The sequence below is a fragment of the Mauremys mutica genome, chromosome 4, assembly GCF_020497125.1.
Source record: "Mauremys mutica isolate MM-2020 ecotype Southern chromosome 4, ASM2049712v1, whole genome shotgun sequence".
NCBI lineage: Eukaryota > Metazoa > Chordata > Testudines > Geoemydidae > Mauremys > Mauremys mutica.
In genome coordinates this window covers 112,149,754-112,166,715 of record NC_059075.1, presented here as the reverse complement: position 1 = coordinate 112,166,715, position 16,962 = coordinate 112,149,754, and the positions used below count along the sequence as shown (strand labels likewise).

The window sequence follows — 16,962 nt, the reverse complement described above, 5'->3', positions numbered from 1 at the left end:
CTGTGATGCCACCAGAGCTTAATTTGTAATGAAAGAGGTGCTCAAGCAGGGTTTTTTGTTTGTTTTTTTAAACTTTCATAACTGACACGGCAAGCCCAGAGGTGCCAGAGCTATGAATTGCCAAGCCTAGAGGTGCAGGGGGTCAGCTCTCGCAAGCCCTGGCACAAATTAAGCACTGAATGCCACAGTGCAGAGCTGAAGTGACAGAAAAACACGGTGGGGAGAGGGTGGGAGGGATATGAAAACAAGGAGAATTCGTTTTCTGTAGCTGAGCTGGGATGCAGAATCTGGCAGGTTCTGAGACCTTTTATATAAATAGGTACTACAGAGTGCATTGGAAGTCACGGGCCACTTTCATGATCTAAAGCACCAGAATGACTATAGCGTTACTGCAATGTCTGGGCCACTACCATAGAATGCAGTTGCATTTTTGCTAAGGAACATGGGAGAGCAGAGGAATGTAGTGGAATTCCGAGTTGGCACATACAGGAAAGCAGGAGTGTGCCCTGCAGGATAAGTCCAACAAGACCCTGGCATTTGGGGCTTCCCTCCTTCCTAAAATGGAGCAGTAAGGAACACTCTAAATCCTGCAGAAGCTCCCCCAACCCTTTACAAAAACCCCTATTGTAACCAGAGATGCCAGTTTCCATTAAGATCTCAGAAGTCAAGGAAAAGTCATGCCACTGCGTATGGCGTCATTTTGGTTCCGTGGTACATGAGGTGATTTAGCAGGCTGGAGTAGAGTTAGGAGTCAGGTTAAAGGCTACCCTATATGCTAGGTAGCTTTGCAGTGTAGAGAGCTTTGTGGTATAGCTGCAGCGTGGGTGGGACTGACCCCGGATAGACAGCCCAGACAGAGCCTACAGATCACTTTAATCCCATTTAAATCCCATAGGGTTTAAATGGTGTCTGCATAGCCCCTGTGTGGACCATCTGTGCGGGGCAAATTTCCTCCTGTGAGATCTACTATACAAAGAGAGGTTTCAGAGTGGTAGCTGTGTTAGTCTGTATCAGCAAAAAGAACGAGGAATCCTTGTGGCACTTTACAGACTAACAAATTTATTTGGGCATAAGCTTTCGTGGTCCTCATTCTTTATACAAAAGAGAGAAAACACTGAACGTGTTCAGTCTGGGGAATGATTTCAGACCTAATCCAGCAGATCATTTAAGCACAAGCTGAATGTTGAGCACATGAGCAGTCCAGGAAAACAATGTGACTAGTCACATACTTAGAGTGAAACACGTGTTTAAGTGCTTTGCTGGATTGGCACCTTAAAACATGTCCTGCTAAATCTGCAAGTGATGGAATTTAGGGCATGCCTACATGGGGACACTTAAAAAAGTTAAGTCAAATTAACTGAATGTATGCTTTAACTTTACATTACAGCCTTCAGTTAATGTGGCTTAACTTTCCCGGAGTGTTCCCATGTAGACATGCCTTTCTGCGCTGTGAAATCCTATCATGTATCAATGCTTTCCTCAGGAGTCCATTAGGTATTGGCACTGACATAATGATGGTTCATAACACAGAACAGGCCATCACCTGACAGTACCATGTGACTGTTTCTCATGTGAGTTGCTGCAGGCTGTGAGGAGCCTACATAATCTAGCCCGGGGTCAGCAACCTTTCAGAAGTGGTGTGCCGAGTCTTCATTTATTCACTCTAATTTAAGGTTTTGCGTGCCAGTAATACATTTTAATGTTTTTAGAAGGTCTGTTTCTATAAGTCTGACATATAACTAAACTATTGTTGTATGTAAAGTAAATAACGTTTTGAAAATATTTAAGAAGCTTCATTTAAAATTAAATTAAAATGCAGAGCCTCCTGGACCGGAGGCCAGGACCCGGGCAGTGTGAGTGCCATTGAAAATCAGCTCGTGTGCCACCTTCGGCATGCATGCCATAGATTACCTACCCCTGATCTAGCCCAACTTCTGAGATAGGGTGCACACTCTCATATATTGTAAATCTCTCTTGCAGCCTACAAAGTGTGTGTAACACTGTGCCCCGCTGGGTTGTCAGTATCCACGATTGAACCTGGAACCTCTGGATTTAGCACATAAATCTCTACTGCCCAAACTAAAAAACCATCCGCTTCTTAGCCAAGGCCGTAGCAGGCTCATCAACTTCTCTATGCAGCCCAGCCACTACCGAAGGGGGACAAAGTGCTGTAGTGAGTGGGTGTGGGACAGACATGGCTCATTACCAGCTCTGCAGAGCTAAGCTGACTTGAGGTCACCCTCACTCTTATTAGCCTGACACCTCTCCTGTGTGTGTTCTCCCCGCTGCCCCCGCAGCACTTAGCCACATTCATCATGGATAAAAGTGAAGCCAGTGTGACAGTGGATGACGCCATCAGGAAGCTGATGCAGCTCAACTCTAAAGAGAAGATCTGGGCCCAGGAGATGCTGTTGCAAGTGAATGACAAGTCCATCCGACTGCTAGACTGCGAGTCACAGGTAGGTCATGAACTTTCTCCTCCAGGGCAAGATGCAAAATGGGCAATAGACTGCATTCAAAAGTATGCCACTTTCCAGCCGGCTGGGGAGGGGTAACATGCTTTTCTGGGGCTACTAAACTGGGAAGAATTGATACAAAAAACCACAACAGGGACTGGCTGATTTTAACCTATAGGACAGAAGGGTTTCTCTAGAGTTTGAGTGCACAGCAAGGTGGGACTGAACTAATTAACCAAACTCTCAGCTCCTTGCTGCTACGCTCAGGGGTGAACGATATGTCAGACCTCAGTGGAAGTGACAGGCCAAGGGAGATTGATGGGTCCATTCAGGATTCCACAAAATGGTTTGGGTGTAATTCTTCCTTGTTAATGATTTATATTTCTGTAGCTCTAGGATCCCCCAACAGAGATTGATACCCCGGTGTGCGTGTGTACACACACACACACTCTTCCTGCTCCCAAGGGTGTACAAGCTAAATAGCCAAGCCAAAGGGTGGGCGGAAGGTCTCATTATCCCGTTTAATAACGGGGAACTGAGGCATGGACACACTTGCCCAAGGTTACCCAGGGAGCATGTGGCAAAGCCAAGAACAGAGCCCAGTTGTCCCGAGTCCCAGTCCGGTGCCTTAATCACAACAGCATCCTTCCTCTTGGTGCTCCCAACCCAGCCCCATTTGCCTGTGTTGCCGCAAGCCCAACACTGCTAGTTCACTGCTGCAGGTGGAGCACAGCAACGAGGTGACCTCTGTAGCACCAATATCAATGTGCTGTGTTGCAAGCCCAAGAAGCAGCCTGTGCTCTGGGACCTCATCCCCAGAAAGCAAGGTGGGAAACTCAACCTCCTCCTAGTTGGTCTCTAGTTCCAAGGCTCATTCGTCTTCCCCAAACACTGACGGGACGGTCTTCAGTATCAGACACAGAACTGTGGGGACATGGACTGCCGGGAGGCACCTGCCCTGTGAGGTCTCCTCCTACCTGCAGCAGTGACTGCGTGAGGCAATGCCGGGGATGGCGAGGGGTTATTTTAACACCACTCCTGTTTGCATGATGCCCTGCCCATTGTCTTACAGGAGGAGCTGGAGGACTTTCCCCTGCCGACGGTCCAGCTCTGCCAAACCGTGCTGAATCAGATGCGCTACACCTCCATCCTCCTGCTGGTGTGCCAGGACTCTGAGCAGCACAAGCCCGATATCCACTTCTTCAACTGCGACGAGGTGGAGGTGAGCAGGGAGGGAAAGTGAGAGGAGCTCTAGGCGGGAGACGTCATTGCTGCTTGGGGCTAGATTTTCAAACCTTCCCCCTGCTTGGGCATGTCAAGAGAAAAAACCAAACCAGAACTGTGTGCGCAAATGACGGTGCAAGCCTCCATGTGTGGGAGCAAATGCAGACTGGATGCACAGACGCACAGTCTGCATGAGCTTATCCTAAGCTGGCTCAAGTAAGGGTGAAGAGCATACAGAGCAATGAATGTTGTCATGCAAGGGTAGTTTGTATTGATCATTGCCTTTCGTTCCACCCTGTCTAACAGACTAAAAGCAGAGACATTTCACCAGAGTACGAATTACAGCAGCAATGCTTCCCATCACTCCTTTTAGCTGGTAGGACTGGAGCACATTCTGCCTGCCTTAACTGCCTGGCCTGTCATTTACTGCTGCTGGAGATCCCCTTCTCAGTCATAGGAGTGTAAATTGGTGCAGATCCACTGAATTTAGTGCAGCTGGAACACAAGAGAATTATGTCAATATATCTTAAATTACTGGGAGGTTTTCCCTGCACCCCTGTCCATTTTGGACCCTCAGTTGCCTCTTGCAATCCTATCTCTTCCTCTTCCAGAGAGCCAGTATGCGCCTGTGTAGCTTTGTCATCAGGCACCCAGCCAGGAGTGCAGTCAGAAAGTGCTCTCCTTATCTATGCTGAGATTTCAGCCCCACTGAGACTGCAGCTGCCAGTGAGCAGCAGCAGTGCCTTCAGCTGCACTAATACAAACCCCTAGCGTAAGCTCAGTTTACCCTAGGGCAACACAATTTGTATCCCAGTTCCAAATCAAAAGGTGCAAATCACCAGCATAAGCACGTAACTACCCTAGCGGTTTGCACAGACACCAGTGGCTGAAATCCTAGGACATACGATGTCCAAGACTGCCCAAATCCTGCTGCTTCATAGCTAGTCACTTGAAACTAGTCCGCCTGCTTGCACCAGAATTCACACTGGCTGCTCAGATAGAGGCAGTGAGAGCACTACACAGTGAAACTGCCAAGTGCTGAGTTGACTTGTAATGCAATATGAGCACGTAGCCAGTGACATTCTCAGCCAGCTATTTCCCCATCGTGCCACCTACATCCTCCAGTTCATTCAAAGCAAAGCCTTTATGAGATCACTGTTTTGTGTTTGAGGCGGAGATGGTCCACGAGGACATAGAAAGTGCACTCGCCGATCACAAGCAGGGAAAGAAGATACGGCCGCAGACGCTCAAGTAAGTGCTGCAGACAGATGGGAACAAATGCCCCTGCTCTCATCGGCTACATAGAAAACAGAACACAAAGGCAGACAAGGCTGTCCTGGATCAGTTTGAATCCAGAGACAGGTTACGGTCAGGCTGGGATTTGAGATTAGGGTTCTAGGCCAAATGAGAACTGGAGTTTGTTGGCAGTGAAATCTTGCACACTATTCTCGGGAGATTTTGTCACATCTGAATGAGAGCAGGAAAATAGGCCCCCTCCTGGTTTTGGATCTAACCCAGAAATGAGACTAAAAGGAGAGGTTCAAATCCAGCAATTCAGGTTTATCACATACCTCAGTTTAAAACAAAACAAACAACCAAACAAAAACCCTCAAAGGGCTTTGATTTAGATCAGGGGTCGGCAACCTTTCAGAAGTGGTGTGCCGAGTCTTCATTTATTCACTCTAATTTAAGGTTTCACATGCCAGTAACACATTTTAATGTTTTTAAAAGGTCTCTTTCTATAAGTCCATAATATATAACTAAACTATTGTTGTATATAAGTAAATAAGGTTTTAAAAATGTTTAAGAAGCTTAATTTAAAATTAAATGAAAATGCAGAGCCCCCCAGACTAGTGGCCAGGACCCGGGCAGTGTGAGTGCCACTGAAAATCAGCTCGTGTGCTGCCTTCGGCACGCGTGCCATAGGTTGCCTACCCCTGAATTAGATGCTCTGCTTTAGGTCCATCTACAGTTAAAGTGTTTGGGAGGACACAGGTAAAAGGCTAAAGTCAGACCTGGTGTAAGCTGGTTCAGTTCCATTGCAATTTACAAAGGGTCTGCATTTCTTCAAAGTTTATCCCTCTTTTCACTGTCTGGAAATGGGAACTGCAGGCACTTTGATAGATAAACGTTCTTGTTTCACCGGGGTTCCGTTACCTTCTGTCCAAATGCCATTTGGTAACTTTTACAGCAATACTCTTTGGTGAATCACAAGTGATATTCTGGCTGCTGTGATACAATAGGGGGCTCTAGTTCATTCTCCGCTCCACACGAGGAATCCCGCTAGCATCATAAAATATTCTGCTGCTTCAAGACACCAGGTGAAACTGCCTACACCAATATAAGTCAGCCTTTTCTGAAAGTGTGATCCCTACAGACCAGTGGCTCTCAGCCTTTCTAGACTACTGTACCCCTTTCAGGAGTTTGATTGTTCTTGCATACCTCCAAGTTTCACCTCACTTAAAAGTGACTTGCTTACCAAATCAGACACACAGTCAGGAAGTGCTCTCAGCACACTATTCCTGACAAATTGCTTACTTTCTCATTTTTACCATAATTATAAAATAAATCATTGACAATATTTATATTCCACTTGCATTTCAGTGTGTAGTATATAGAACAGTATAAATAAGTCGTTGTCTGTATGAAATTCTAGTTTGTACTGACTTCCCTAGTGCTTTTTATGTAGCTTGTTGTAAAACTAGGCAAATATCTAGATGAGTTGATGTACCCCTGGAAGATCTCTGTGTACCCCCAGCGGGTACTCCTGGTTGAGAACCACTGCTACAGACCAAACAGGAGGGAATTCAATGTAATCCATTAACATCTAATGTTCTTTTACTCATAGAAACTTACCAGAAATGCACATTGCATCCCCCCTCCCAGTGTAGACCAGGCCTAAGAGAGTGGGTCTTTTAGCTCAAGCAGCAGAGAGACACTCACGTGTTAAGATCCAGACATATCAGGTTTGATCCTCACTGCCGATGGCCTATCCACTGGTGCGACATTGCACAAGTCCTGTGCACAAGGGTGAATTTCAGCCAAAACAAAACAACACAGACTGAGTTTCCCTTCCCCGCTCCAACTGGGCACTCTCTTGAGAACAGGAAAGGCTGCTATTGGTGGTAGGATTAATTGCTTTTGTGTTCTTTACCCTGCAGAGTAAACCAGGAGAAAATAAAGCAGCGACAATCTATACTCCCACCGTCTCAAGGGCCAGCTCCTATCCCTATCCAGCACGAGATGCGAGGCTCACCGATGAACCACAGGAACCGGGTGGCTCCCCCACCAGAGCATAATGAACCAGGTACTGGAGTCCTTCAATGGCTCTGTAATATGAATGTGTGACTAATGCAAACAGTTACGCAGGCTGACTCCCATCCTGGACCTCTAGAACTGCCCTAAACTCATTTTGGGTCTGATGTCATAACACGAGAAAGCAAATGTCATTTCACGGAGTTACAAAGTGGTCTCCATAGAACTGGAAAACAAACACCCTTTGTTTATGCATTTCAAAAATGCAACCAACTGTGCATATTTCTACCTGCCAGGCTAGCAACTGGTAACCCGAGCAGTGTGAGTAGGCTCAATGAATCAAAGGCCTGGAAGCTGCTTTTGAGGTCATTTTATAATCATTTGTATTATGGTATTAAAGTATTAATATGTATTAAAGACTCAGTGGAGCCAGGACTTCACCCAGAGAGACTAAGTGACTGGCCCAAGATCCTACAGGGGGTCTGCAGCAGAGTCTGGGATAGAACTAAGGTCTCCTAAGTACCAGGCTAGTGCCTTACACACAAGACCATCCTTCCTTCGTTAGGCCTGATACTTTGTTTCACTTTGATCAGAAAGACGTTTATTTTCCTCTCAGAAAGAAGTTCCTAGAGCCCGCGCCACCTCCCGCCCCCTAACCTCCAGCCCTGAACCCCCTTGCCGTACCCAAACTCCCTCCCAGAGCACGTGCTCCGTGCCCCAAACCCTGGCCCTGAGCACCTTCCCACATCCAAATTCCCTCCCTCTTAGTTAACCGGAATTTTTGACTTACTGGCACCCCCAACATGCCGGATAACAAAGCTTCTACTGCACACAGTCGTAGAAAGGTAGGGCTGGAAGGGACCTTGAGAGGTCAGACAGTCCATCCCCCTATGTGCTGAGACAGAACCAAGTAAAACTAGTCCAACCTTCACAGGTGTTTTTCTAACCTATTCTTAAAAACCCCAATGATGAAGATTCTACAACCTCGCTTGAAAGCCTATTCCTGTACTTAACTATCCTTATACACCTCTACCCCACTATGTCCTCGGGAGCCAAAACATCTTACCATGTTATAGGTGAAACTACGTTATATCGAACTTGCTTTGATCCGCCAGAGTGCGCAGACCCGCCCCCCTAGAGTGCTGCTTTACCACATTATATCCGAATTTGCGTTGTATCAGGTCACATTCTATCAGGGTAGAGGTGTAGTTAGAAGGTTTTTCCTAATACCTAACCTAAATCTCCCTTGCTGCAGACTAAGGGCAGGTCTACACTATGGGGGAAAATCGATATAAGATACGCAACTTCAGCTACGTGAATAACGTAGCTGAAGTCAAAGTATCTTATATTGAATTACCTACCGTTTTCACGGTGCGGGATTGACGTCCGCGGCTCCCCATGTCGACTCCGCTACCGCTGTTCGCGTTGGTGGAGTTCCGGAGTCGACAGGAGCGCATTCGGGGATCGATTATATCGTGTCTCATCTAGACGCGATATATCGATCCCCGAGAAATCGATTGCTACCCGCCGATACGGCGGGTAGTGAAGACGTACCGTAAGATGATTACTTCTTATCCTACCTTCAGAGGACAGAGAGAACAATCTATCATTGTCCTTTTTATAACAGCCTGAGGGTTCTTTTCCCAGACTTCTTTTCTGAAGACTAAATATATCCTGTATTTTTAGCCTTTCCTCATAGGTCAGGTTTTCTAAATCTTTTATCATTTTTGTTGCTCTTCTCTGGACTCTCTCTAATTTGTCCACATCTTTCTAAAGTTTGGCACCCAAAAATGGACATAGCAAGTAAAGCAGGACAATTACCTCCCATGTCTTATATATGACACTCCTTTTCGGACACCCCAGCATGATATTTGCCATTTTCACAACTGCAACACATTGTTGACTCATTCAATCTGTGATCCACTATATCTCCCAAATCCTTTCTGCAATACTACTTAGACAGTTATTCACCATTTTGTAGCTCAGCATTTGACTTCTTCTTCCTAAGGCCTAGTCTACACTGGGGGGGGAGGGCGGGACGGGGAATCGATCTAAGTTATGCAACTTCAGCTACATGAATCACGTAGCTGAAGTCGACATACTTAGACCTACTCGCCGCGGTGTTTTCACTGCGGTGAGTCAACTGCTGCCACTCCCTTGTTGACTCTGCCTGTGCCTCTTGCGGCGGTGGAGTACAGGAGTCGATGGGACAGTGCTTAGGGGTCGATTTATTGCCGATCCAGCGGGTAGTGTAGACATACTGTAAGTGTAGTACTTTGTACTTGTCTTTATTGAATTTCATCGTTGACCAATTCTCCAATTTATCAAGGTCCTGAGGGGACAAAATACTCTTTCCCAATGATGGATAGTAGAGGACAAACAGCTGATCTGTTCTTCTGTGTAAAGAAACACTATTTTAGAATCAGCTTTGCATAATGAAAATAATACGCAGCTTGGATTAGAAGATAGAAATTTGATTAATTTTTTAAGCAACTGATGTACACACTGTACATACTGGATTTAGAATGTCTTGTTCCTGGATTCAGAAACATCTCCAGGATAAAAAGGAAAATAATATTTATTACTTGTATAATTGCAGTACCTAGTGGCTTCAATCAATATCAGTGTCTCATTGTGGCAGATGCTGTGTAAACACTCACTAAGAGACAGTACCTGCCCCAGAGAGCTTTACAATCCAAATAGACAAGACAGAAAAAGAAAGCATTACTATCTCCATTACATGGTAATCTAGTAGGTCTTTTCCAGCTCTCATTTCTATGATCCTAAGCTCTTATGGTATATTTTTTCCAGTTCTCTCAGATCAAATATATAGATTACACACTTGGATGATATAGCTGGTGTTGTTGCCCCAAGATATGCACAGAAACATAGAACTCAGGGGCGGCTCTAGGAATTGCGCCGCCCCAAGCAGGGCGGCATGCTGCGGGGGGGCGCTCTGGCGGTCGCCGGTCCCGCGGCTCCGGTGGACCTCCCGCAGTCGTGCCTGCGGGAGGTCCACCGGAGCCGCGGGACCAGCGGACCCTCCGCAGGCACGGCTGCGGGAGGTCCACCGGAGCCGCGGGACCGGCGGACCCTCCGCAGGCACGGCTGCGGGAGGTCCACCAGAGCCGCCTGCCGCCCTCCCGGCGACAGGCAGAGCGCCCCCCCGCGGCAGGCCGCCCCAAGCACACACTTGGCACGCTGGGGTCTGGAGCCAGCCCTGATAGAACTTACAAATGTAGCCCCAGGAGCAGTAACCATACACCATGCTGCTGTTACATTTCATAGCAGTACTGTCATCACAGAGAGCACTCTGTTCAGGATTCAAAACCACGGCCGTATACACATGAGCAAACTGGAGCTGAAAATTCAAATGACCTGCTGCTGCTGTTCCATAGCACAGGCACTACCATTAAAAGAAACCAAGCAGCACAAGACTAGAAAATACCGTCCAAGCTATAGCTTAAACAGAGGTTGTCTTTCACCCTCCACACCACCAACCTGATCCATCTTCCACTCCAAGGAGCACAATGATAGGCCCAAGACATAATCTTTTATTATGCTACATTTCTCATCTAGCTGACTTCACTGCGGTAATGTGACTCCAGCCAGCTGCGTCCCCTTTGCTTCACAGGTGTAATCCTCAGGTACATGACTAGCTGGATAGACCACTGTGAAGACATAGGCCTCAATCCTGCAAAGAGCTCTATGCAGGTGGATTAAGTCAGCGTGTGCAGCAGTCTGCTCATGCAGAGATCAGTGACGTCAATGGGTCCTTAAACTGTAGAGATCACTAGCTCATTACAAACTGGCAAACATGCATCCTGGCAGACTGCCACATGCAAAGAGGCCACGGCTCAAAATCCTAAATAGTTGGCATTGGCCACAGATTGCAAAGACAAGACTTTGGAATATGTTGGCAACCGACCTCTTCTGGGACAGTCTCTTTCAATGAGATATCTCAATGGGACTTCAAAAATGCCAAGGAAGATTTTTATATCATTCATTGTATACTTGGCGTGAAACTGATCTCTGTGGTTTCCCCACCCCTCCACCTAATAATGTCTATGATGTAGTCCCATTAGGCAGGATCTGAAGAGCACTTAGTGGCATTTTGTTTCTGGTTCCACAAATTGCTTCCTTTACTATAGTATCAGAGGGGTAGCCGTGTCAGAGATATCTGTTAGTCTATAAGGTGCCACACGACTCTTTGCTGCTTTTCCTTTACTATTTTTCCAATACCAGTTTCACTAAGAAGCTTGGTATCCCCTCCCCAGCCACAAGCACAGCTGTGTCTGAACTCTCCCTGCTAACCTACTCCTTCATGTTCATGGTCAGACGGGACTGTTCCATGGCCAATCTGGATTATAGTCACCAGCTACATCACACAGCGTAGTCAAGTGTATGTCTTATCCTACCTCATAGATGAGGATAGAACTGTGCACCTTCTCCAGAAATACAAGCTCTGGCCTCTTCAGCTGAAGCGGGATCTTTAACAGCTGTTATTAGGGTTTTACACAACAGAGGCTGCAGCCACTAGAGGGCAAGATAGTCACACTTGAGCAGGTCTATCCACCCAAGGACAGTGGTGTACAGACACTAGACAATGCACTACTAGGTCTCCCACTGAACACTCTTGTTTATTATTTGCTTTACAGTAACACCCTGGGACCCACTTATTATTGGAGATGCATTTTACGGGGCTGGACATTTTAGAGTTAAGCCTCCTGTATTTTTCATAGGCAACACTTCTGGTGCACATCTTTATCATAAAATGGCCAAGACCCACACACCCTTAACTCTGCTCTTCACAGTACATTCCAAATGCTTTATGGAATTCTCAAAATCTGTCCACTACATCAACACGGCTGGCACTGCTTAAGTTCAGGGACCGTGTTCAGATAAAATGGAGTCCAGCATGTATCAGTGGGACAGTACAATATCTTGAATGTTAGATGCCTCACTGAATCAGTCCACCATTAAGACATAATTCAGTGCTTTCTCTAGAACATCTGTCCAAACTAGTCACCTAATCCCCTCAATTAGGGATGATATGCAGGCAGTTTTTGTGGTTCTCTGCCAAAACAATCTCCCAATGCTCCCATATTATATATTCTGTGAATCTGTCTGAACTCCTATGGCACTTGCTAAAGGAGCCTTCTGGGACTTTGGACTCTTGTTTCCTGAACTTAGTCATTATTCTTTTAACAAAAAAGCTGACCCAGAAACTGCTTATTCTGAAATACCGATATGTCATTGACCAGTCTGTCATCTGAAAGCCTGTGGACTACCTGTGTCTTTGTTTTTATTTACTCCAGAGTGAGCTTATGCAAGTTAAACAGAATTACATCTTGAGGCAGCAGGTACAAGTCTGCACAGAGCTCCTCTGATCTTTGTACAAGCATGTATAAAATATCAGTCAAGCAGAAATCCTGGCACACTGAGACTAGCAGACTAGCCTTTGCATTTATTTGTGTCTTTTATTCTCTTTTCTTCAGTCTGACCATCCCTTGTATTTTTGATCTTTTGCCCGTGTGACAATAGAAGCTTCTGCTGATGGATGGTGTGGATGTGTATTTCAATCAACCTTGACCTAAGAGTGCATGTGGCAGCTCACATTATGTTGCTCACAGGTGTCAAGAGACTGCAGGTTTGATCTCCAGCAGACCAGTCAAGTAACAGTGAAGTCAATGGAGCTACAGCTGAGGATCTGGCCCTGCATATTGTTTTCAGTAGCTGCAACTAACTGCCTGTTGTTTCTTATGATTCATGCACTGTTTGAATTTGCAAGCTGACAATAAATCAATACACAGATATCGCAGACAGGTGCTACACCTCTGAAGGGCTTAATTAGCACTGTTGATCTCCTAGCTGAATGTTCTCTGCATTCCCATAGACAAATTTTTGTAACCCAGCATAAATTAACATGCAAAACCCAATCAAGTTTTATCACTCAGTTGGGTACAATGCCTTTATTATTTGTTGGGAGTGCACCCCTGTTTTCATCCTTCTGATTGTTAACACCCTGCCATTTGCTTGCTTGGCAGAATTTGAACGACGCAGCTCCAGCTCCCAGGAGCATGAAGAGTCCCGAGCGATCTTAGCACAGAAGATTGAAAAAGAAACGGTTGGTAGCAGGAGTTGGGCATCCATAACAGGCAAAGCGATGTGGGGAGAAAGGGAAGAAATTTGTCCTTCATGGACAAATTGTATGCAATTTAATCATTTAAAACTGGCACCTAAATACCCACCAAGAGGAGATGGACAAGAGAGAAGATGATGCATAGGTCAGATTGTGCCATTTGTACTTGCCTTATTCCTTGAGTAGTTGGGACTTTTCAAAGAGTGAGGTACTAACTTGATATGGAAAAGAGTGCCCTGATTAGGCCCAGAGATGCTATTCATGCAGTTTATTTTTTCCAGTTGCCATGCAGTTGGCCAGATACCACATTGACAGATGCAGTAGAACAGAAGTGCCTAGACACAGAATTTTGTGCCTGGAAATCACACCATTAGAAAAAGATCAATTCCACCTTATTTCATGCCTTGATAAACAGCTCCTCCAGGGGCTCTAAGGAAGTGATCACTAGACCCTGGGACTGAGGCCCTGGTGGAAGTTATACTTCAGTGCTTGGGCTCCTAAGTCTGATGCAGTAGCTGCTCTTTTGCCCTGGGTTCAGCATTTTTGTCTCTTTGCTCCATTCACAGCAAATCCTGAACTGCACCCTGGATGACATTGAGGTATTTGTTGCCCGGCTTCAGAAAGCAGCAGAGGCATTCAAACAGCTGAACCAACGGAAGAAAGGGAAGAAGAGCAAGAAGAAAGCGCCAGCAGGTACAGTCAATCAACCAGCATAATAAGCAAGTGGGTGAACAAGAGGGCTCAGTTAATGACTTGGGAGGAAATCTAAGCAGGCACAAATTGGCGTCTTCCTGAAGCCTTCAAGTTCAGGTTCAGTGACATAACAATACATTCAGCACCATTCTATAACTCCAGCTTAGTAAGCAAAGATTGCAGCATGGAGAAAAGATGTTCGCCGTGTCTTTATTATGTATGTGCTGCACTGCTAGGACTCCTGAAATCTAATGAGCCAAATAACCCCTTGTCATGAAAACCAATTACTTTAATTCATCAGAAATTTGAAAGCATGATTTGCTCAAATAATCTTTCTTCCCAACTTCTTTTCAGAGGGGGTACTGACTCTTAGAGCAAAGCCTCCAACGGAGGCTGAGTTCATCGACTGCTTCCAGAAAACCAAGCTGGCTCTCAACCTCCTGGTAAGGTGCAAATGTATTTCATTCCTTTTCTATTGCAGTACTAAGAGTGCTGTATGCCCATGCTGTATACCTACAGAACACAATTACTATGCATGTATATTGGAAAACAACTGTGATCAAAACCAACAGAAAATAATACTGAAGCACCAGCTTTATTTCCTCCTGGTTATTTTAGTACGGGGATGGGGTGGGACATATTCTAGATTCCTACATCATAGTCACTTGCTGACAAAATGCTGGTTAAAGCTTTTATATAACGTTTCTTGAAGCAGGTTTCTAATGGTAAAAAGGAGGAAGGTCCAGGCACAAAAATATTGTTACCACTTTTGACCTGAGCTTCTAGTCAAAGTTCAACCCTGAAGTTTGTGCTGGTAGGGAGGAGAATTGAAGGATGGAGTCCAGTACCGTTGAGGCAATCGTGTTTATTTACACAGAACACACAAAGTCTGGTTCCCTGAAAACAGGAGGAACCAAACAATAGAAGACAGTGTCCTTGCTCACAGCACCTCCCCAATGGCACACTCTCTCTCTCGGCTTTTCCCAGGATTGTGTTACCCGCTGCTTGCTAGGCCGCTGTCTGTCTCGCTATTCCATCCACACACCCTTACCCAAGGGAAATGACCTGTGGCGCGCACCACCCAGATGGTCAGTTACTGGGCAGGCTCACATACCCCATTTAGTCTTAGGCGGGACGGCTCAGCTGTCTCTCAAAGCTATATTAAATGAGGGGTGGAGATCACAACAGTTTAAATGAGGTTTAACCCAGCCCTCAACAATACGTACATATTTGCAGGCCAACATTTGTGTGAGCACAATTATCACAGCCGTGAACGCAAATGGGCCGTTAGACATCTAGATACTCATTCGTGCACAAGTCAGTGTTTTTGCACATACACTTCCACTTGCTGCCTTTAAAAAAAATCTGACTAGTTATGCAATTTTTCTACTTCTCTGTTTCGATGGGGGGCAGGAAAGAAAAGAGGTTGTAAATAGGAAAGAAAAAACCATTGTGCTTTAACATTATTCACACCGGACACTTTACATATAGCGTTACTTTGTATGAGCTCCTAAAATACTGGCCCATGTGGAGTCCATAAGTAACTGAGCATACCCATGCTTCTAATTTTTTTCCCCAAATACTTTATATAGCTCTTACTTTCCATTTCTCCTCTGGATGAGTTGCCGTGTTACAAACAGTAGAGCCAGGTACTACGAAGCGTGAAGATGTACCAAATGCTGCTGATTCTGCTTAACTATACATATTAGAAAAGCAGGGTAATGCCTCTGTTTGAATGAATTTGTCATTTCATAGCACTCTAACCAAGCTTGCCCAATGAACCAGATCTAGCAAGATTAGTTTTAAGGAAGTTATTTGCAGAGAAACCACAGACTGTAAACAAGTCTAGGGCAACTAGCAGACCAACTTCAGACTTTTCTATTGCAACTGAATATTAATGCACATTCCCCCACCAGGGAATGAGCTGGCAATGCCAGCAAACCCCACCACTCCTCCCCCTAGTGACCATCTCTCATGGGGAAGAGCCCTGGGGCAAACTCTGATAGGATAACTAACACCAAAGGCCAGATTATGAACCCCACCACAAAGCTCACTTTGTGCATCCAGGGCAGCAAGAAGTGTCCTTAAAAGCTGTGCTAAAGAAGTGGCCGAGGATTCACCTGGAATACAGGAATCCTTAGCTGGCATGACTGGATTTACCCCAATCTTTCCTGATTCTCTCAGGCAGCAGGGGCTGGGGAGGAAGTATGACAGAAGAGGCAGGGTCGGGGCAGAATTCTGGTCTAGCTGCTAAATCAGTCCTGAAGGTGCTGTTAACTTGTGCTGGAGGCCTGCCCACAATCAAGGGAGGTTTAGATCAGGGGTCTCAAACTCAAATGACCACGAGGGCCACATGAGGACCAGTACATTGGCCCAAGGGCTGCATTACTAACACCTCCCCCCCGCTGCCCTCAGCCACGTCCCCACTCTACCCCTTCCATGAAGCCCCGCCTCTTCCCACCCCTTCCCTGCCCCCATACCAACCCCTTCCGCAAAATCCCCACCCCAACTCCACCCCCTCCCTGCCCCCAAGGGGTGCAGAAGGGGTGTGGGGTGTGGCACGGGGTTCAGGGTAGGGGGTCAGGTGCAGAGTGTGGCAGGTGGCTCAGGGAAGGGGGTTGGGGTGCAGGAGGGATGCAGGGTTAAGCAGGGGACTCAGGGCAGGGAGTCAGGGTGCAGGGTACGGCAGGGGGTCAGGGTGTGGCAGGGGGCTCAGGGCAGTGGATTGGGGTGCAGGAGGGGTGTGGCAGAGGGTCGAGGTGCGATGGAGGATCGGGGTGCAAGGTGCGGCAAGGGGCTTAGGGCATGGGGTTCGACTGCTGGAGGGGCTAAGGGGGTGAGCTGTGGCCCGGCACGCACCAGTGGCAGGGCAGGCTCCCTGCCTGCCTGCCCTGCCCCCGCTCCGGGAAGCAGCTGGAACGTGGGGGAGCAAGGGCACAGGGGTGTGTGTTGCAGTTGCTTCAGGCACCATCCCCAGCATCTCCCATTGGCCGGGGACAGGGAACTCCTGGGAGTGGTGCCTGAAGCAACAGCAGCACACCCTCCCTGCACCTCTCTTCTCCCACTTTCTTTCTGCTTCCCGGAGCAGCATGGGGGCAGGGCAGGCAGGCCGGCAGGGAGCCTGCCCTGCCCCTGGTGCGCACCGGGCCAGAGCCGCTCTAGGTAAACACTGGGGGAGGGCGGGGGGGCTGC

At 46.8% G+C, this 16,962-nt stretch overlaps 1 protein-coding gene across 2 annotated transcripts in view; it reads left to right on the top strand.

The window, feature by feature from the left end:
• Positions 1-16,962, top strand: part of EPS8L2 (EPS8 like 2) — a 107,720-nt gene that overhangs the window by 69,429 nt on the left and 21,329 nt on the right. For both annotated transcript variants that reach the window (XM_045012689.1, XM_045012691.1), the window contains exons 5-11: positions 2,298-2,459; positions 3,529-3,678; positions 4,852-4,931; positions 6,842-6,987; positions 12,983-13,062; positions 13,644-13,770; positions 14,125-14,213. In XM_045012689.1, coding sequence (XP_044868624.1) covers positions 2,298-2,459; positions 3,529-3,678; positions 4,852-4,931; positions 6,842-6,987; positions 12,983-13,062; positions 13,644-13,770; positions 14,125-14,213 — 834 coding nt within the window. The remainder of the gene's footprint in view (positions 1-2,297; positions 2,460-3,528; positions 3,679-4,851; positions 4,932-6,841; positions 6,988-12,982; positions 13,063-13,643; positions 13,771-14,124; positions 14,214-16,962) is intronic.